Below are 19294 nucleotides of genomic sequence, written 5' to 3' on the forward strand. Positions count from 1 at the left end.
TCGCGTCTGGCCATGGTCGAGATAACGCCCGCCAACCTTGTCTCTGGAAAGGCCGCCTCGTGGATTTGTTCGTGCCCTGCTTCTTCTGCCACTGTCTAGTTGGCTTCCCTGCGTTTGGCAGGAACTGGGCGCCGACTTCCAACGCTGGCTCGGCGCCGGTTTCACCTCCACAACAGATGACGTCAGAAGTGGGAATGCGCTTTCTCCGAATATGAATTAATGGCAAGCGCGACCCACCGGCTCCAACGACAGCGAAACACCGCCTCGAAACTCGCGGCATTTTTCGAAATTCCCATCGTGATTTCATCGTGACGAATCATCGCATGACAGCTGCCGAATTATGTAAGCGACGTGGCTGGCCATCACTGGTTGAAACAAACGCACAACCGCATCCAGACGGTCCTTATTCCACCCCGCTAGAGTCTCACTGTAATTGCAACGACATGTGTATCGCTTGGGTCTGCTGATGTTGACACATCTCAGCGTGATTAGAATCGGTCTCGACCGTGTGACAGTCATCGTGCAAGCTTTCTGTTACCTCGACCCTGTCTTATCAGCACACATTCTTGCTTGTGAAATTGCAGGCTTCGAATGATTATTTTGGCACAACATGTATTCTTTATCATCAACAGACACGGGCCACTGATGTCTAGTAATGAAGGCCATAATTTCCATTGGGATAATCGGTACAGCTGACACCGGCCATTAAATCATGTCTCGCAGTCTGCTTGCATTCTGGGTATCTCAGGCAACACCGTATGCAGGGTCCGTCGTCGTTATCCGCCGTGGAGCAAAATATTCGAGTGAAATCGCAACAAGGGATATATCATTTCCTGCGCTAAAGGAGTATGAATTGATTAAACCAAAGCAGAGCAATAGCATGTACTGCTTGCACAAAATCTTCCTGAAGCAGGGCAGGCCGCTCAGCATCCAACGGGCCATTATCCACTCATTAACACGCGCATCCCTCCTTGGCGCCCTCGGGCCGTGCGCTGCCCAAGTTCACCCGCGCATCTTCTTGCCTTCCACCAAGATTTGTCTGCCCACCAACACCTCGTGGGCCCTTCAAGCTCGTTTCGGGGATGGCATTCGCAATCGCCGTAAACACTTCTGCAACGTTCTGTCCGGTCTTGGCGCTCGTCTCGAAGAAAAGTAGTCCTTCCTCGTCCGCATAGGCCTTTGCAGTCTTGGTAGGAACCCTCCTCGCGTCTGTACCATCTTCCTCGTTCGCTTCTTCACCCTCTGCTGCCGGCGCGGCATCCGCGTCTTCTGGGCTCTCTTCGCCGGCTGCTGCCGCCAAATCAGCCTTGTTCCCTACGAGCGCAATGACAATGCCCGGCGACGCTTGGCGATGCAGTTCAGCAACCCAGTGTTGGGCTTTTGTGAGCGATGATGGCTTCGTGATATCGTAGACGACGAGTGCTGCTTGAGCATTGCGATAGTACATGGGCGCAAGGGAGGCGAAACGTTCTTGACCGGCGGTGTCCCAGATCTCAAATTTTATGGTTCGCGTCGGCAGGTTGCATTTCTGCGTAAGGAAAGCAGCTCCTATCGTGGGCTCCTTGTTCTCTTGGAAGTCGTTGTTGACGAAGCGCATAACCAACGATGACTACAAAGGAGTTAGTTATGCGCGAGCTCCAGGCAAACACAGCGCTGCGTCTAACTCAGAAGCCCTGCGCGGCTCAAGGATGCAGTAGCCATTTTGAAGGTCGACACAACTCAATATTGCAGCCTGCTGAATGCTTGCGTACCTTTCCGACAGCTGCCTCTCCCAGCAGTACCAGCTTCACGCTGCTGCTGGGTTTCGGTTGTGATGCGTCCGCCATGGCGGGCTCAAGTAGCGGTATGCGCGCGAGTGACGGGGTCAAAGGAAGCCGATTACGGTCGTCTATCGAGCGAGAGGTGCCGGGCGATGTTGAATAATGGTGAGCGTGCAGGTGTAGGCAGACAGTTTGATGCCATGACGACTGCCGTTGATGGGCGTCTGCTTCCGTCGCACGCGCCACAATACGCTAACCTATCTGGGACCATGAGAACGGAGCTTGAAGCTTTTATGCACAAATGTGGATTCAAGCGATCGTAACTACATCTCAATCTTCGCGCCATTCGTAGGGGAACGAATTACTTTCGAGCAGAACACGCTTCTTTCCGAATAGATCCTGCTACTCCAAATTCCATAACATTTCCTATCAACATTCAGCTCCTTAAATCGCAGGTCCAGCACCAATCCACAGCCTGTACGATCTGAAAGGCCCCCTCCTCGCATCAACATTCTGATACTGCCTCAAAGGACTCAACTCCAGCTGGTTCGTACAAAAGTACATCCAACCACCCCATATCGCCGCACTATCTGCATGCTGTATCAACGCGTTCCTTACCAACGTCTTAACCACATAATCCTTCGCCGGCACCGGCTCCAGCAGGCTCGAGCTCCCAGGCGGATCCCCGTTGACTGTTTCATTGACAGCAGTTTGCAGCGTATCAACATAGAAAATAGCGTTGTGCTCGCTCGCAGTAATGTAGACGCGCCCTTTATCGTCGGCTGTCAAACCTGCTTGCTCGGTGCCGCATTGTCCCGGGTCTTGCACATGCTCTAGTAAATCCTCCTCCGAGATCGAATTGTTGACGATCGCGGCTTGAGGGACGTAGTAGAAGCGGCGCGACGCAAGCACACCCCAGTATACATTTCCCGATGCCAGCGCGATACCATCGGAGCCTGTGGTGATGAAAGACTTTGTTGTCCCGTTCCAATTATATATAGGCTCCCCGTTATACACGCCCACATAGCCTTTGTCGGCACGCGTATACGTTGTGTTGAAAAGTCTACGATTCGCATCGCCAGTAGCCAAGTTGATTGAGAGGATGGATCCGGCATCCGACTCATCAGTGATGAACGCGTAGCCGCCCTCACCAAGTGTGTTATTGATGCGCACATCGTTTGCGTTCATGTTATCATAAAATAATTCCGATGGGATTACGTATGTTCGTAATAATTCGCCTTGCAGTGAGAAGCTCATGATCTTGGCTCCGTATTCAGTTGCAGACTTTTCTCCAGGCTTGATACCGGAATCGACGATCCAGAGTTGATTTATACTGTCCAACACGACGTTTTGTACGTTGATGAAGCATGTGCTGGCGTTTTGACTTGCGGTGCAGTTTTGGTAAGCGGCAGATGGCCAGGGTTCTTCTGTCTCGAACGAGGTACATTTGACAACGTTGTCAGGTGTGGGTCCGAAGTTGCGAGGATATGTTAGGTATAGAACCAGATTAGGATCGATAGCCAGGCCAGTGGGTGCTCTTGTTGATTCATGAACAGGCTCGAGTTGCGGCCCAATGATGGTGAAGTCTGTTGGACAGACCCCTATGGTGCTGTTGCCATTCTTTGGAATGGGTGCAGGACATGTGGTGGGGAATTGAGCAAGCGTTTGGGGAATGATGGCGAAAATCGTTGATAGGAGAACGGTACGCTTCGACTTCATGGTTGCAGTAGGTTGAGGAGAGGTGGAATACGGGTACTTTTGGCTCAATGTGCAAGTCTATATAAAATCAGCATTACTAATTAAAACGGCGCGGTATGCTTACTAGATCTGAGCTTGGGTGTACACGAGTTTGTATTCACACCAAGACTCTTGGAAGTTGGGGTGTTGGACAACTTCCCTACTTGTATTGGTTGACCCCGCAGAAGTAGTACTGCACGACGTCATTACTAATCTAGATGAAGAAGCATCGACTCGACACGAATTGATCGCGGCTAGGGTTAGAAAGCTAGCAATTGGTGGGGAAAGTGCAATCATTGTGGGAGGCACGTTTGAGAAGAATGTGATTTCGCGATTGCCTAGGTAAACATATTATGCCCGTAAGAGCACAATGCGGCTTCTACGCAGAACAACCATAACCTGGACTATCGCACATCAAATTTATGTCATGGTCCACGATGATAATCCATCGCGAATCCTCAGAAATAAGAGCTTGAAGATGGAGAACTTGCCCGATCATGTCTGATTCGCTGCATGATACATTGGAATATCTTACTTATTCTGTGCACCAGTATCCTACTCTATTAGTATAGCTTCATATGTTCATGGTCCTCTCGCGACTCACCAAATAGACCTGATAAAACTCCATCTTGACCTTCCCCTCGTCCTTGACTAACCGCGCATACGCCGCCCAGTCCACACTCGACTCCCCGCCAGCTTTCAGGCCGTAATTGACCGTTCCGTGCAGCATGACCTCGTTAGAGTTCGGACCATACGGGAATATCTTAATTGGGTTGTGCACACGGCTAGCGACCTTTTCCCAGAGACCTTTGCGGAGGGCAAGAATTTCTAGTGAGTGCAATGTGTAAGCGAGCGGTTCGGGGGTTTGGCTAAGGCTGCATGTGGAGGAAGGTACCTTGTGAGCCGTGCGCCTTTTTCGAGGCCATGATGAGCGTTGCATCTTTGGTAAAGTTCTCTACGTATGCATCATGCGCATCGGGCTTGTCGGAGGCTGCATAGAAGTCTTCGAAGAACTTCTTGAATGCGGGGTCGAACGGAATGGAGGGGTATTCGGATGTGTACGATGTCATTGTGTTTTCTCTTGCTTCTTGATGTCTTCAATGAGGAATGGGATGTCGTGGTATTCTATTATATACGATGATCTTTGGAGTAGTGCTTGACGTAAACACGTCCGAGGTCTCGCGTCGGGTAGCGCACCCAAGCGGCAATGTCCCAGTAGAGCATCATTGTGGATGCTCAAGGTAGGTGAAAACAAATGCTCTTGAGTACGCCTTGTTTGCCTCGACACCTCGTGCAAATCATACAAAATCAAATTGACACGCATTCGGAACTGCCATGAAGTGTTCTGGTTGATATCGGCAACGGCTTTTTTACCCCACTAGTTCGCCATTCGGCCAGTGTTGGCCTGCTAGCTCCACCTGCACTCGGCACTACATCGCACTTGAAGTATTTTCTATTGCAAGGACCTACTGCCGCACGCGCACTGTTTGTCTGGTGCATAGTATTTGATATATATATAAAGATGCGTTGAGAAAAATCATCAAATCACCGGAAGCCCGGCTAGCTCAATCGGTAGAGCGTGAGACTCTTAAGTATTCACGGTCTAATCATCTCGATTACGCGGTATCTCAAGGTTGTGGGTTCGACCCCCACGTCGGGCTACCTTTTTGCGTTTTGTTGCTCCTGCATTAACAGTTCATATTTTGCAAAGATGTGCGCAAAGCTATGCTTCGTAAGTAGAACTCCAGGAAAAGGACGCTTTGGTGGAATTAGGGCATTACTTTTCTTTTTGTATTGCATATTCATAGTTCGTATGCATGCGGCGAGCACGGAAATAGTTTATAGATCACCAATACGTTCTCTAATAACTCAGCTATCCTTCAGAATGCGCTCTACTAAAACCTACCTGCTTCTCGCTTTCCGGTAACCATTCATCCCGTAATTTGATCGTATCGTGCTAATTTTGATTTGCATCATACACCCTCGGTCTGACAACCGTAGTAACACCCGAGACTGTTTCAAAGAGATCAATGCTCCGATTTCACTTCATACTATCGCGGGTCGTTAGTCTTTGAGCAATAATTAGTGCTTGCAACAATTCACCCCGATTTTGCCACCATCGTTGCACTCGTTCGCACACACGGACACAAGCGCAGCAGTACGTACCAGATTGCCATCCAGCTGTTACCTACGCCAGGTGATACACTATCACACCAGACTCTAATCTTTCTTATAATTCGAGCCTTCGTCGTGATCGAGAAGCATGGTCGCCTCTAGCGCAATGCACCTTTTGCTGCCAGCCAAAATGAAGGTTACAAGCACCTCTCTCGACTATTACCAGACCATCGAACATGCAGCAGCACCCCACTCACACGTCAAGAGGAACTCTGTAGAGGCTTGCTGGTGTGTACGTACTCAGACAATGCAACTTAAAAGCTCACACGTAATTGCAGCCCATCCTCTTGTAATTTCTACCCCTAAGTTCTACCTTATCAAACATGAAAACCACACTCACTCTCCTGCTCACTGCCATCCTCGCCGTGAACGCTGCACCGCATGGAGGGTCTAACCTTGAACAACGACTGCCACCGGCAGTACCTCGTTCAGAACATGGAGATACCACGCCCCTTCCATGGTGTGGAGAAGCGACAACATCCTGCAGGAAAGAGGACTTTGGCCAAGTGAGATGCGCTTGTAACGAGGGACAAATTGTACGATTCCTTTTCGCCACTCTCGCTGGCTGATCTAAGGTGGGAGCAGGTCAGATGTAACGCTATTGCCCTCCCAGGGGCTGGCCAAGATGATTTTTCACGTAGGTAAAGCAGAGCGTAAGAATGCAGTGCTGAGGAGTTTGCAGTTTACCGGTGGGACAAGATGTACGATTGTCCGAGGCATGGCCACCAGCAGCAGTGTATCAAGGGACAGTGTGTCCAGTAGGTATATTGCAACGGCTGACACAAACGGTACATAATCAAATAAACCCTTGAATATCCACATGAAGTGGTAAAAGGTCTCTTTTCATATACAAGACTCTATGGCAGCTATTAAACATTAATCTTCGTCTTCCTCCAAAGTGAACTCCACCGGCCCTTTCGCCCCGTCCCTTTTCATGTTGACCTGAAATCGAACGCCAGCCATTCCCAAGAGCCCGGAGCTCATGACTAGTGAGGCTACATGGCTCTTGGGAAACTCCTCGGGCACCACCTTGCTATCTGATAATAGGCTCGCTGGTATCGCACTACGCAAGTAGTAGATGCGCGTGGACAAATACGGCACTAAAGGACTGAGGCGGAAGAAACGCGGTCCTTGTGGCACAGGTCTTGAACCCGAACTGTCGGCACGCTGGCGCTGTGTCTTTGTGTGCTTGCGACCTGTCGGTGCAACCGGCTGTTGTGCCTTCCGGCTCGTTGAAGTAGACGGCTGTTCCCGGACTGTTTTCGACGAGCTGGAGGCTGAAGCTATCGTCTGCTCGATGATGGCTGAATCAACGAACAACGCGCTGGAGTCTCCGACGTGGCACCCTTGCATAATCTCATCAAGTTGAATAGGCTCAAATGAAGCACCTTTGTTTCTGGAGAAATTTTGTTCGAGAATGGAATTGCCCTGAAGCAACTGCGGTTCAGACGCGCCGTGAAATTCGTGCATGTGTTGTAGAAATTCGTCTTCAGATGTGTACAGAGTCTGTTCGCACTCCCGGTAGCGGTGGTAGTGCTGAGCGTGCTCCACGTGGAAGGATCTGTAGCCAGCACCACACAAGTGGCAGTGGTGAGCCTTCGGCGACGGGAATTGTGGGCATAGAGGAGGTCCAGCATTCTCAGCAGCAACATCGTCGAACGACCTATTACGTCAGTACGACTCATCAAGAAGAAACAATCTAAGTCAACTCACCGAAGGAACCGACAACTCCAAACACGACAATGAGAGTGCTCGTTCATAGCATCAACATTGGCAAATACCTTCCGACAGTAGCGACAACGGAATGGTCCAGCTGCACCTGGCGAGCATAGGTTCTCCAAGTGGTTTTCTAAACGCTCCGGCCACCATGTCGACCGATCCCAATCGCCTGCTGCCATATGCTCAGCAACATGTTCACAACGCTCACTCCAGTCTTTTGCTCGTTTTCCGCAAAAGCCGCAACAAAGCATAGGATCATCAGCTTTGATAGGTGCGCCGAATCTTCTCCATTTTAAGGCAAGATCCTTGCAGCCAAAATTGCCCCCTTCGCTGTCGAGTAGGCGTGTCTGGCAGCCGAGGCGGGCTGACGGATGCTTGACGTTGGCAAAGTGCACATGGTGTAAGTGTTGAATGAAGTGATCTCGGCGGTAGAAGGTTCGTTGTGACTCTGGCTTGTTTCGGCATTGGTGGTATTTGTGGCTAGCCATGTGGGACTCGTCGGGTCGCATCTGCCCGCAGAAAGGGCATGACAGAAGTGGAACATTCTTGCTGTCGCAGCAAATCCATGTGGTCCGCAGTGCGTGGACAGAATCCTCATGACGGATCCACTCGTATTTGGTTTTAAAGGCACGTGGGCAGAATGTGCAGCAGAAAGGAAGATTCTCTTGAGGTACACCCGCACTGTTGAGACCGTTCAGCTTCGTCCTTGTGTACGGAGATTGCTTCCATTCCATGCGTCGGCGGCCACGTCTTCGAGCTCGCCCAAATGATGACATGTTACTGCCGCTGCTATATGTCGTGGGTGCTGTGCCGTCAGAGGAGGCCACTGATGTGATGACTGAGCCAGCCCTGCCCACCCTGTAACTTGAAGATCCGTCGAACTGGAAAGCACTTTTATCGCTGATTGAACCGTCATCCATAGCAGCTTGGATGGCAGAATAAGGTACGGCTTCCTCCTGATACGACTGTGCCAAATATACAGCAAGAGGTGGCTGAGGTAATTGGATTGCTTCATCTGCCAGTTTATCCAGGGCTTCAAGGCTGTCACGGGAAAGTTTCGATGATAGGGAGGTAACGCTTCCGTTGGGATGCGACGTGACAACGTCAGATGATTCTTGGATATATTAGTAGAGCTCCAGTAAGCGCAACAAGCAACGCACCTGGGGACTCTGGCTTCTTTCGGGCACGAGTGTTGTTGAACCAATTTCGCACCCGTTTCACATCCAAATTAGCCTGATGAGCAATTATGTCTATCTCCCATGAGCATGGGTACGGGTTTGCTGCGAACTCTTCCTCCAGCATCTGCCTAGCTTCCACCGGTAGGCGAGTGGATGGACCTTTTCGTTTGGCCGATGCGGGCTTCAAAGTAACGGTGTTGCTCCGTTGGGGACGCACGAGTTGGTTTGTTTCTTGCCTCAGCGTAATCACCTCCCCTTCCCGTGGCATAGGGTGATGTTGCCATGAGTACGAGGCAGTCCTGCTGTGGTGATCTGTGAGAGTCTGAGGCACCATGGATATATCGTGGACTAATGGTGACATTGGATCAGCTTGAAAGAAGTTTGGCGTAGGTTCCTCGGGTATGCTGAAAGAGAAATCGGACGGTATGTTCATGGCCCCCACATCCGCTCCAATGCTAGGCTGCCAGTCCATAGCACTATCTGGCCCAAGAAAGGGCATAGCCTGTGCCGAAGAATCATACTGTAATGAAGGGTCGAACCCATCGTTATCCTTCTCTAACTGGGCAAAGTCAAAGAACTCATCCAGACTGTCGAGTGGTTCGCCGGCCATGGTCGCTCAGGTTAGGCCAGACGGGAGTGGCTTAAGATGGCTTGCTAAGGTCCCGCGTCTTCGGCAGCAAGGAGAACTAAGACGTACGATGTTAAGTGTATCATGTCAGGAAAGTGCAGGCAACACCTGGTTTTGAGATGGGCTGTCTGACGGTGAGTGATGAAGAAGGCGTGCGGGGATCATCATCAGGCTGCCAGGCTGGAATTGGCACTATACTGCATCGAGAGATCTTCAGAAGGAACACCCTCCTCGATCGCTGCTACAATTGGAAGTCGCATTTGGAGTTCGCGCATCTGCGCAGATTGAAATTGCTCCGACGCGGCGCGGGATGGAATCCAGTGTGCCAGTGAACGCATCCGCGCAAGGTGCAGGCGGGACGGACGGTGGGGAAGTGCGCTAACCCAGCAACGGAAAGCGCGACTTCCACCCAAAAAAAGTTCGGGCGCAAAGTGCAAGTGCGACCGCAACGACGACACTGTCAGTTCCCTCGCAACGTACTGCCCACAATGGCCGCCGAAGTCCAGCCTCTGCAGCCCATAAAGCTGCCCAAAGGTCCCTCGACTATTACCGCAGAGCAAAAATATTGGTCGTCCTTCGGCACCGAGCTTCGTCTTGACCCATCGCAGCATTCCTCGCCCATAACGCATATCTCCATACCGCCACGGCCCGCCTCAAACCTCCTCGGCCCCGCACAAGACCTCTTCGCAGTCACCACAGGCTCACGCGTTCAAATCTTCTCGTCGAAAACCCGTAAGCTTGTGAAGAACATCTCAAGATTCGGCGTAGATGACATTGCGCACTCGGGCAACATACGGCGAGATGGGAGAATTGTGATCGCAGGAGGGGACAGCGGGACGATACAGGCATTCGATGCGAACAGTCGGGCTATTTTGAAAACTTGGAAAGAACACAAGCAGCCGGTATGGGTGACAGAGTGGAACCCAAGCGAGCTCACGAGCTTGATGAGCTGCTCTGACGATCGCACCGTACGACTATGGGATCTACCGGCAGACAAGAGCATCACCACATTCGATGGGCATCAAGATTACGTGCGCTGCGGAACGTTCATGCCCGCGCAGAGTGGGCTGCTGGTATCCGGTAGTTACGATCAGACGGTGCGTTTGTGGGATTCAAGAACCGGAGGAAAGGCAGTCATGGTGTTCAAACATGCTGCTCCCGTGGAAGCCGTTCTCCCTATGCCATCAGGAACCGCGGTCCTCGCCTCAAGTGAAAATACGATCAGCGTTCTTGATGTGGTGGCTGCAAAACCAATGCATCTCCTGCGCAACCACCAAAAGACCGTCACCGCGCTCTCTCTCGCAAACAATGGCGAACGCCTTCTCTCGGGTGCACTTGATGGGCACGTCAAGGTTTTCGAGACCACGGGCTGGAACGTGGTGGCAGGCATGAAATACCCCTCGCCTATTCTTTCGCTGAGCGTCATACCGTCCCAAGGCGAGGACAAGCATGTTGCAGTTGGCATGCAGTCCGGGTTGCTGTCGATCAAGACCAGGCTATCCGGCGAACAGAAAGCTCTTGCGCGAGAGCGCGAGAAGGAAATGCAAGCCCTCATGGCGGGCAAGATTGAGGAATACGACCGAACGAAGAAGCGCAAGCGTGGGAAGGGATGGGAGAAGAAAATGCGAGGACGCGACTTCACCGGCGAAGGCGCTGATATCGTCATTGACCCGAACTCAAGAGGAAAGATTCATGCCAGTTTCCCCTGGGCGAATTGTCTACGAACAGGACAGTATGCAAAGGCACTGGATATTGTGCTAGCGCAGAAGGTACAAAACAACTTTCGAAATGCTAGTTGTATAAAACACTGACATCACAAAATAGGGCAACAACGCTAAAGAACACTCAATAACAGTTTTCACTGCTCTGCGCCATCGCAGCGCCCTTAACGCTGCTCTCGTCAACCGCGATGAGATCACACTCCAGCCTGTCCTGCGCTGGCTCATCAAGTACATTCCCGACTACCGCATCACGCGACTCACTACCGACATAGCGCTAGTCGTCCTCGACTTGTACGCTGATCAATTGGGGCGCAGCGAGGAAATCGACACGCTGTTCGATCAACTGAACCAAAAAGTGAAAGATCTCGTCGAGGCAAGCCAGGCTGCATGGGGCGTTAAAGGAATGCTTGATATGCTGACTGCGACGGCTGGAGCGCAGAGGATGGATGCCATCGAGAGCTAGAAATGGAAGGAATCAGATGACAGACATTTTCGAATTGCATAGCGACGGCGTTGATTTTGTAATGTATGGGAAAAAGTCGAGAGATACCCGGATGAAGCATGTTGCTTTGGATGATGGGATGGGATGTGTTGGAATGTCTGCTTGAATGGTATATGATACATGCCTATGAAAGGCAAATGCTAGTCTATTGCACATCCCTTGGTATACATATGTTACAAAACTGGATGACGGCGACTACCACAGGCAATACTGCCTCTGTGTGGTAACGGGCCGGTCGGGAAGGGGTACCCAGAGTGGCTTGTTCGCGCGCTTCTTCTTGATTTCATCTGAGATACGCATGCGTGTCTTCTCCTCCTTGAGCAAGACATTGAATTCTGTGAGACAGTCAGCATTGGCATTCATGTAGAGGAAGTGACACAGTGGAAGATGTTGAGCACCCCATGCCACCCAAAGGGTGTGCAGTGTGTTACATCAGCCGTTGTGCTTGGGAAGAACTCACTCGCTGACCGATGGTGGAGAAGGTTCGTTCTTCCTCGCGCCCTGAACTCTACGCTCCTTGTCTCCGGTCCCTTCGACGCCCACGCCTGATCAACATACATCTCCGTCGAATCTGTCACCGTTTTCTTACTTCCATCTCTAAGCTCAATGACCGTGGCCTTCTCCTTCGTCCCTCTCCTCCTCGTACCGTCAGCAAGATATCCCCTGCTCCTCTCGCTCTTCTTCATTTTCCCGGCCTCGATCAACGCATCCTCCTTCGCCACCGTCTCTGCATCAACAGCAGCACCAAGACCCATTCCGCGCGCCGCAATAGCCTCATCGCGTGCAAGTTGCAGACCCTTGACGATATCGCGAGCAACGCGCTTCTTAGAGAAGCGCAGTTGGATAAGCGCTTCCTCGACGGTCTTGCCAGCGATTTGGTGCATGAGCCGCGTCATCTTTTTCAACGATGTGGGAAGGTCCTGCGATTTGTACACCATCTCCCGCTCTGTCCTCTTCAGGCGGAGTGTCTTGCCCTCGCGTTTCTTCCGCAGGCCCCTAATCACCAGTTTCCGCTCGTACGAACGGCGGGCTGAAGGTAGAGGGTCAAGCCTGAGGGCGTGCAGCCGCCTGCTTGTCTCAATCGCCCGTTCTTCATCTCTGCTCTTATTCTCCTCTTTCAGAGCTTCGAGTTCGGCGGGAGTCATGCCCATGCGATAGCCGGGGATTTCGAATTCTTCTTTGAAGAGTCCGGTTTTCGAGAGGCCGCCGGTTTGGGGGACGGGGCGTGTAGGCTTCTCTTTGGGGTTGCGCTTGGAGAGGTAGTCGTCGAGGATGGGGTTGGTGAGGTCGACCTCTTTGTTGTCGTCGTTCTTAGCAGACCGGGCGGAGGAGTTGGTGAAGGATCGGTTTGAGGTAACCCAGTACGTTGAGCGCGGTCGGAAGGCGGCAAGACATGGCTGTCCAAGTCTCCGGACTGGTATTCGTGCGGCCATTGGGATGTGCGGCTGCCCAATGGTCGGTGTTGATGGACGATGCTGTCGTTGGAAGATTTCTGAGGAACGGCGCTAGGCGACCAGTCGCGTGCAGGGGTCGCGGCACCGCATATCACGTGACCTTGCAGATCATCATCTGATGCCTTTCAACGGCGCGATCGGCTTCCCTAACATGCAACAAGCGCAAAACTTCTGCTTGTGCTAGACAGCTAGACAGGACCCCTTCTCCATTCCTGCTCTTGCGCGCATCCAAACCCACCAAAAACCGCCTCGCATCGGCACAAGTTGCCATCAGATTAGATTCGCGAGGCGGCTGCAAGCTGTGCCGTCATTAGCTGCGTCGCTGGACCCGCACTGCCGAAGCCCTAGCTTGACGTGTTTGATTCTTCCTCCAGACCTGCCGAGACTGTTCAAGGTCTTTGGCGCAGTTGTCTCTAGCTCTTCGCTCGCCCTTGACTCCTCCGAGTCCCAAGCTGAGCTTCTTCGCCGCGAACCCAGCCCGAGTCCATGTTGCTCGCCGTGAGCCCCGTCCGCTTCACTTTTGACCCATAACGGTCCCTGCAGCAGTGCAACGGCACTGAAGACCAGGCGCATTCGTCTGCGCGAACAAAGCAACAGCAGTATCAGCTGCTAGGCGCGCATAGGAGTTGTGTGCATATAGGGACACCGCTGGGAAAGAAGAGAAGGCACCATGGATATCAACTCGCTGTTGTCCCCGCAGGACTCGCCGGCGCAAGAGACGCCTCCACCGCATCCAGCGCTCGGTTCGCCGTCGATACAGTCTGCAGGGAAGCGCGCGATCCGGCAGATACCCTCGCGCACATCGTCCGGACTCAGCCAGCAGCTCACGTCTTCACCGCAACCCCACCTGTCCTACCACCAGCACAAGCAGCCCTCACCAGGTCTTACCTATACCAATGGCACCCGGGCGATCCACAGCGCGACGAGCACGCCGCCAGAACGACCCATCCATTCTCCGCGCGATGCACGAATGACCCCTCCAAACCCGTTGCTTCGGCAAGCTTCGACTCCTGGTATGGACACTTTGGCAGATTTGGCGGCAATGCAGCACCAGCATGCAAGACAAAATGCCGCTGCGCAAAGACCAACTTTCAGGTAGGTTCCTAATCTTTCATGATTTGGAGAGCCGTGAAGTGCGCGCTGTAACTGAAAGCGATGACGTGTGAGCCGCCTTATAAGATTCCATTTGCGCTCATACGCGATGTTGCTTTTTCAGCGAAGGTGTATCTTTCAGAAGCTCCCGCACGCATGTCACGCGTCGGTCGCGGTTGCCTGCGTTGGCGGTCTTGGCGCTATTTTCACTTCACTCACTAATTAACGCACTTACAGTCTCCAAAACATCCCGCGCACGATCTCCGGAAGCTCTACAACCGACATGAGCATGAGCGAAGCTTCGCCGCAGATCAGAAACTTCGCGGCGCGTGCGCTTGCTCCGGAGCACGTCGATTACCTCACACAGCTAGACAAGTCATTGAGCGAGAACTCGTTGGATTATTACAGCCATGTCAACTTTGTTACTACGCTCCACCAAGGCTTTCAGTACCACATGTCCGCGATTGACCCTGGAAATCCGCAGTCTTATGAGTTATTATCCATACTTCAAGAGGCGGGCGCGAGCATGGCCAAGATGTATCCGCTCGGGGAGACTCTGTGGCAATACCGACTTGAGGATGAGAAAGCATTAGCTACTAACGTGGAGGACCACATGGCTGTGCTCGAGCTCTACAAGTTGGCGACACAAGATGAGCCGGCCAGCGCTATGATATGGGTAGCCTACGGCGAGTATCTCAGCCACCTATTAGCCTGTTCCTGGGAGCAACACCCACCAGAACAGTGGCCTGAAGAGGAAAGGGCCATAGGACGCGAACTGTTCACTCCCGTGCTACTCCAAGATGTTTGGCGACAAGGCGCAGAGAACGTCAAGTTTAACCTCCAGGACAGCAGCCTTGTCTGGGATCGCTACATCCAATTCTTGCAAGAAGATCTCGACCGAAGCGCTTCAAACCAAGAGAAGCAGGAGAAAGCCATGCGTATCACCGCAATCTACCGTGAGCGGCTTGGTCAGCCTCATGCGACGTGGGGCGAGACATTGTCAAAATACGCCTCATTTGTCTCGCGTATTGGCGGGAACGCTGAGGAAGCCATGGAGCAAGCCGTCCAGCAAAATACGCATATCAAGCAGCAATACACCAACCGCGAAGAGTTCGAGTTCAAGTTACTACAAGCTACTCAAGCAGGCGACAAAGACGCCGAGTACTACGCGCTTACCCGATATTTGAAATGGGAGAAGAAGACAATGGGCGTCTACAGCTTTCCTTTGGTCAACGCCTTATTCGAGCGTGCCACACTTCGCTTCCCCGTAGACTCTACCTTGTGGGAAGATCATGTTGAGTTTCTGATCTGGCAGCAAGACCGTTCAGTTGACCTTCTGAGTGTCCTCGAGCGTGCGACCCGTCATTGCCCATGGTCTGGATCTCTCTGGTCACATCGCATACTGACGCTAGAAGCTGAGCACAGGGAGTTCAACGAGATCGAAGGGATTAAACATACCGCGACACGAACTGGGCTGCTAGAGCACTCCGATATAGAAGAGCTTATCAAAGTTCAGATCGCTTGGTGCGGTTATCTCCGGCGCAGAGCTTTTGATGTCAAGGCTTCAGAAGATGACGCGGATATTGCTGAAGTCGGTATACGCTCGGCATTGGAGTTGGTTCGTGAGGTCGGAATGAAGAAGTATGGCAGGGACTGGCCCGGTGACTCAAGATATCGTCTTGAGCGCATTCACATAAAGTTCTGGCTCCAGCGAGGCAACCCAGAAGAGTCGCGACATATTTTCGATTCTCTCGTCAAGCACCATAAGGATTCGTACGACTTCTGGTACCGCTACTACATCTGGGAGATGGTTTTGTGGGCCAACAATGCAACGCGGGACAAGAGCAATGAAGGCCAACAGCTATTGTTACCCACGCGAGCGACAGCTGTCCTTGAGCTCGGTATGCAGCAACTCCATACCATCGACCATCCGGAGCCGTTGATTGAGATGTACGTCAACCACTGCGAGCAACACGAAGGTGTGCTCAAAGTGCGGAGCGCACAGATCGAGCGACGTCGCGCAGATCGTATTGTTGCCATTAGGAAACAGAAGGAAGAGGCAGCGGCAGCAGCGAGACAAACTGAGCAGCAACAACACAACCACGCTGCAGACGGGTCCGGCAAGCGAAAGAGGGAAGATGGCGCCGATCCCGATCCCGCCGTCAAGAAAACAAAACCCCTTGAGGCCGGGGAACCGCAACTTGTGGCGAACGATGTCAGACATGCAAGCGAGGCACCATCTGATGCAGGATCTATCAATCAAAAGAGAGACCGCGAGAACACATCCATTATTGTACAACGACTCCCCCAAAGCGCAACACAGACCAAGATCCGCCAGTTCTTTAGCGACGCTGGTAACGTGCGCAATGTAACCATGAAGCCTGAAAAGGACAGCATGGTCGCGATTGTTGAGTTTGAAACTCCAGAAGAGGCAGACTATGCTCTGATAAAGGAGGCGAAGGGATTCGAGGGACACGATATCACCATCAAGCGCGGTCAAAATACCACGCTGTATGTCGCGAACTACCCTGCTCACGCTGATGAACCATACATACGAAAGCTCTTCGAAACGTTTGGAGAGATCCTGAATGTCCGATTCCCATCGCTCAAATACAATACTCATCGCCGGTTCTGCTACATCCAATTTGCGAATGGCGACGATGCGATCGCAGCCACGAAGCTCGACGGCACAGACGTGGAGGGCTTAAAGATCATTGCAAAGATCTCGAACCCGAATGCGAAGAAGAAACGCGACGGTGCGACTGCTGAGGGACGTGAAGTATACGTCTGGAAGCTCAACTTTAGGATCAAGAAGCGCGAGATACAAGAGGCCTTTGCGCAGTTCGGCAAGATCGATCGAGTCAACATTCCTACCTTGGTAAACGGAAACAATAAAGGGTTCGGCTATATCGTTTACGAAAGGAAAGAGGTATGAGCATTTGATTCTACTGCGCTCATATGCTGGACTCTACTGACGTAATATACAGGATGCTGATACAGCTGTCGCTGAAATGAACGGCAAAGACTTCTGGGGAATGGAACTGAAGGTAGAGATCGCGCACGATCGCGGCGACACGAAGCCGAAGGTCAAGTCAACGATCGAAAACGCAGCATCTCCAGCAGAGCGAGAAGCAACACCCGGCAAGCAGGATGCGACAACGGGTACGAAAGGAGACCGGACCATCGCGCTTCTCAACGTACCGGATACTGTGAATGACGTTCGCATCAAAGCTCTCGCCGAACCTTACGGATACAAGAAGATCACACTCATGCCGCAGCATGGTGGCGCTACTATAGAGTTCGAGACCGTGGAGCAGGCTGGTAAAGCTGAGATCGCCCTCCAAGGCATTAAATTCGAGGGTAGGAACCTACGCATTGGACGATACAAGGATCTGGTTGCGCAAAAGGGAGAGTGGAAGGCGGGAAACAGCTTCGTGCAGCCTACGCGCGTGAACAGGCCTACTGCTACTCGCGGCAGTGCTCGCGGTGGCCTTCGCGGCCGCGGGAAGCCTGGGCTAGGATCAAGGCCAGTGGTGCCTCGAGCAACTGGTGAGGCTAATGGGAGAGAAGCGAAGAGCAACGACGACTTCCGTGCCATGCTACTGGGCAAGGAGAAGGCGTCAGATGAAAAGACGGAGTAGCATGGGCATTTCGGCATTTACGGGATTTTCTGCATTTGGAGGAGTGTAAAAGGAATGGATACGGATGCATCATGAGCGGAGTTGCCCAAGGAAACGCAATGCAACGGAAGCGTTGTGGGCTTGGGGACCGGTCCGTTGTATGTATTGTAGTATAGTAATGTTAATATCGAGCATCGCATTGTCTAGCATGCAACCACATCATAACTCTAAGACATGCGTGTGCACATGTTATATCATATTCGCGAGAATTTGATCGTTCATCATGGCAGCATCCTGTGCAATCGATCGCTACGACCAATACATTTACCGTCGATCTAGCTGACCTCGGTGGTACGTAGGTTATTAAGCCGCCAAGCCATGACATCAACCATTTTGCAGTACACTTTCGTTCCTCCATCCCACACTGCATCACCAATTGTTGGGCGTCTTTAGCATTTCACTGAACACAATGGCGAACGCGCGTCTTGCAATTCGCTCCTCGAGAGCTTTCTTCTCTCTCGGCCAGCCAGCGCGGCCTTTCTCCGTCTACGCGGCGCGATGCAACGAATTCGAAGCTCTGAACAAGCGCGCCAACGACACCGCTCCCGAGTATCGCAGGATTCAGACCTCTAGGACGGTCAACCCTCATTTGACCAACACTACCTCGACCATTGCCAACGAAATGCCAAACGTAGGCAAGGACGCGCCGCCTCCAGAGCTGCTCACTTCTGTTGATTCGAGCTTCACACCCAAAGATGCAGTACCGGAGAACACAGAGCGCATGACTGGTGGCACACAAGGTAGCAAGAGCGAGGACGTTAGTGGGTCGAACCAGGATCTCAAAGGCACGAAGGAACTCGGTGTAGGAGAATTGGAGGGTGCATCTTTCAAGGTGGAGCCGTTGAGGCGAACGGGCGAGGACGAGAACACCATGCGGGCGAGGTTATTATGTCCGTTTCCTATCCCATCCACAACATGCTTGTCGCCTCTCTTTCTTTGCCCAACGTAACCGAAGGGGATTGAGATGGTAGTTGTGGATGTGCATCTCTCGTCGAAACGACTAACTGGTAACAGATCAGTGCCGCAAGAGGGGAACCCTCGAAAGTGAGCTTCTCATGTCCACCTTCGCCGACGAAAACCTTGCCACCATGAACGCCAAGCAACTTGAGCAATTCGACCTCTTTCTCGACGAGAACGACTGGGACATTTACTACTGGGCGACGCAAGAACCCACTCCAACATCCATGGAAACGGCGGAGGGACAGTCGGGCGAACTTGCGACTGAGAACGCGCGGGGTCAGGAGAAGGACGAGTGGAAGAGGCAGCCTGCGAAAGGCGAGTGGGCGCAAACGGTCGGCACGTTCAAGCCAGCGTACCGACCTGTGCCGGCGAGGTGGAAGGACAGCGAAATTCTTACTATGCTAAGAGACCATGTCACAAGTAGGAGTGCTGGTGGCGTGCAAGAAGGAGGCGCGAAGGTGGGCGGGAAAGGTTTGGCACAGGGAGTCAAGGGTACGGGCGGTGGTGGACTAGGGATGATGCCTGAGATTCGACAATTTGACAAGTAGAGTACAGGTCAGTGCATTTGCTTGATCTTCCTGTATCATCCACTGTAGTACTATAGGCTTGTATCGCCACCCAGCCAATTCACCGTCTTAGCATCATTAATCCAACACCAAACTCAATCTTCGTCAACTACGCTAGAAAG

The 19294-nt window shown here is 52.2% G+C and overlaps 8 protein-coding genes and 1 non-coding gene across 9 annotated transcripts; 4 read left to right on the forward strand and 5 right to left on the reverse strand.

The window, feature by feature from the left end:
* Positions 1-952: 952 nt before the first annotated feature.
* On the reverse strand, positions 953-1826 carry VPS21 (Vacuolar protein sorting-associated protein 21; the record flags this gene model as incomplete). Its single annotated transcript, XM_056210269.1, has 2 exons — positions 953-1609; positions 1752-1826. The coding sequence occupies 2 exons, from the start codon at positions 1824-1826 to the stop codon at positions 953-955; spliced, it is 732 nt and encodes a 243-aa protein (XP_056077091.1).
* Positions 1827-2204: 378 nt separating this feature from the next.
* Positions 2205-3479, reverse strand: N0V89_001458 (uncharacterized protein; the record flags this gene model as incomplete). Its single annotated transcript, XM_056210270.1, has 1 exon — positions 2205-3479. The coding sequence occupies one exon, from the start codon at positions 3477-3479 to the stop codon at positions 2205-2207; it is 1275 nt and encodes a 424-aa protein (XP_056077092.1).
* A 549-nt stretch (positions 3480-4028) lies between these two features.
* On the reverse strand, positions 4029-4567 carry N0V89_001459 (uncharacterized protein; the record flags this gene model as incomplete). The annotated part of the gene is made up of 3 exons (XM_056210271.1): positions 4029-4052; positions 4102-4325; positions 4393-4567. The coding sequence occupies 3 exons, from the start codon at positions 4565-4567 to the stop codon at positions 4029-4031; spliced, it is 423 nt and encodes a 140-aa protein (XP_056077093.1).
* Positions 4568-5051: 484 nt separating this feature from the next.
* Positions 5052-5158, forward strand: N0V89_001460. Its single transcript has one exon. It is a non-coding gene; the product is annotated as a tRNA-Lys (tRNA).
* A 1390-nt stretch (positions 5159-6548) lies between these two features.
* On the reverse strand, positions 6549-9179 carry HMLALPHA2 (homeodomain mating type protein alpha2; the record flags this gene model as incomplete). Its single annotated transcript, XM_056210272.1, has 3 exons — positions 6549-7335; positions 7386-8505; positions 8552-9179. 3 exons carry the CDS (start codon positions 9177-9179, stop codon positions 6549-6551), a joined length of 2535 nt encoding a protein of 844 aa, XP_056077094.1.
* Positions 9180-9685: 506 nt separating this feature from the next.
* On the forward strand, positions 9686-11381 carry utp15 (U3 small nucleolar RNA-associated protein 15; the record flags this gene model as incomplete). Its single annotated transcript, XM_056210273.1, has 2 exons — positions 9686-10966; positions 11022-11381. 2 exons carry the CDS (start codon positions 9686-9688, stop codon positions 11379-11381), a joined length of 1641 nt encoding a protein of 546 aa, XP_056077095.1.
* Positions 11382-11615: 234 nt separating this feature from the next.
* On the reverse strand, positions 11616-12853 carry mrpl22 (39S ribosomal protein L22, mitochondrial; the record flags this gene model as incomplete). Its single annotated transcript, XM_056210274.1, has 2 exons — positions 11616-11755; positions 11881-12853. The coding sequence occupies 2 exons, from the start codon at positions 12851-12853 to the stop codon at positions 11616-11618; spliced, it is 1113 nt and encodes a 370-aa protein (XP_056077096.1).
* Positions 12854-13544: 691 nt separating this feature from the next.
* On the forward strand, positions 13545-17607 carry PRP24 (Splicing factor; the record flags this gene model as incomplete). The annotated part of the gene is made up of 3 exons (XM_056210275.1): positions 13545-13969; positions 14204-16895; positions 16954-17607. The coding sequence occupies 3 exons, from the start codon at positions 13545-13547 to the stop codon at positions 17605-17607; spliced, it is 3771 nt and encodes a 1256-aa protein (XP_056077097.1).
* A 448-nt stretch (positions 17608-18055) lies between these two features.
* emi5 (Succinate dehydrogenase assembly factor 2 mitochondrial) lies at positions 18056-19154 on the forward strand (the record flags this gene model as incomplete). Its single annotated transcript, XM_056210276.1, has 2 exons — positions 18056-18536; positions 18661-19154. The coding sequence occupies 2 exons, from the start codon at positions 18056-18058 to the stop codon at positions 19152-19154; spliced, it is 975 nt and encodes a 324-aa protein (XP_056077098.1).
* Positions 19155-19294: the final 140 nt, after the last annotated feature.

This window comes from Didymosphaeria variabile, assembly GCF_027946475.1.
Source record: "Didymosphaeria variabile strain IMI 356815 chromosome Unknown scaffold_1, whole genome shotgun sequence".
Classification (NCBI taxonomy): Eukaryota; Fungi; Ascomycota; class Dothideomycetes; order Pleosporales; family Didymosphaeriaceae; genus Didymosphaeria; species Didymosphaeria variabile.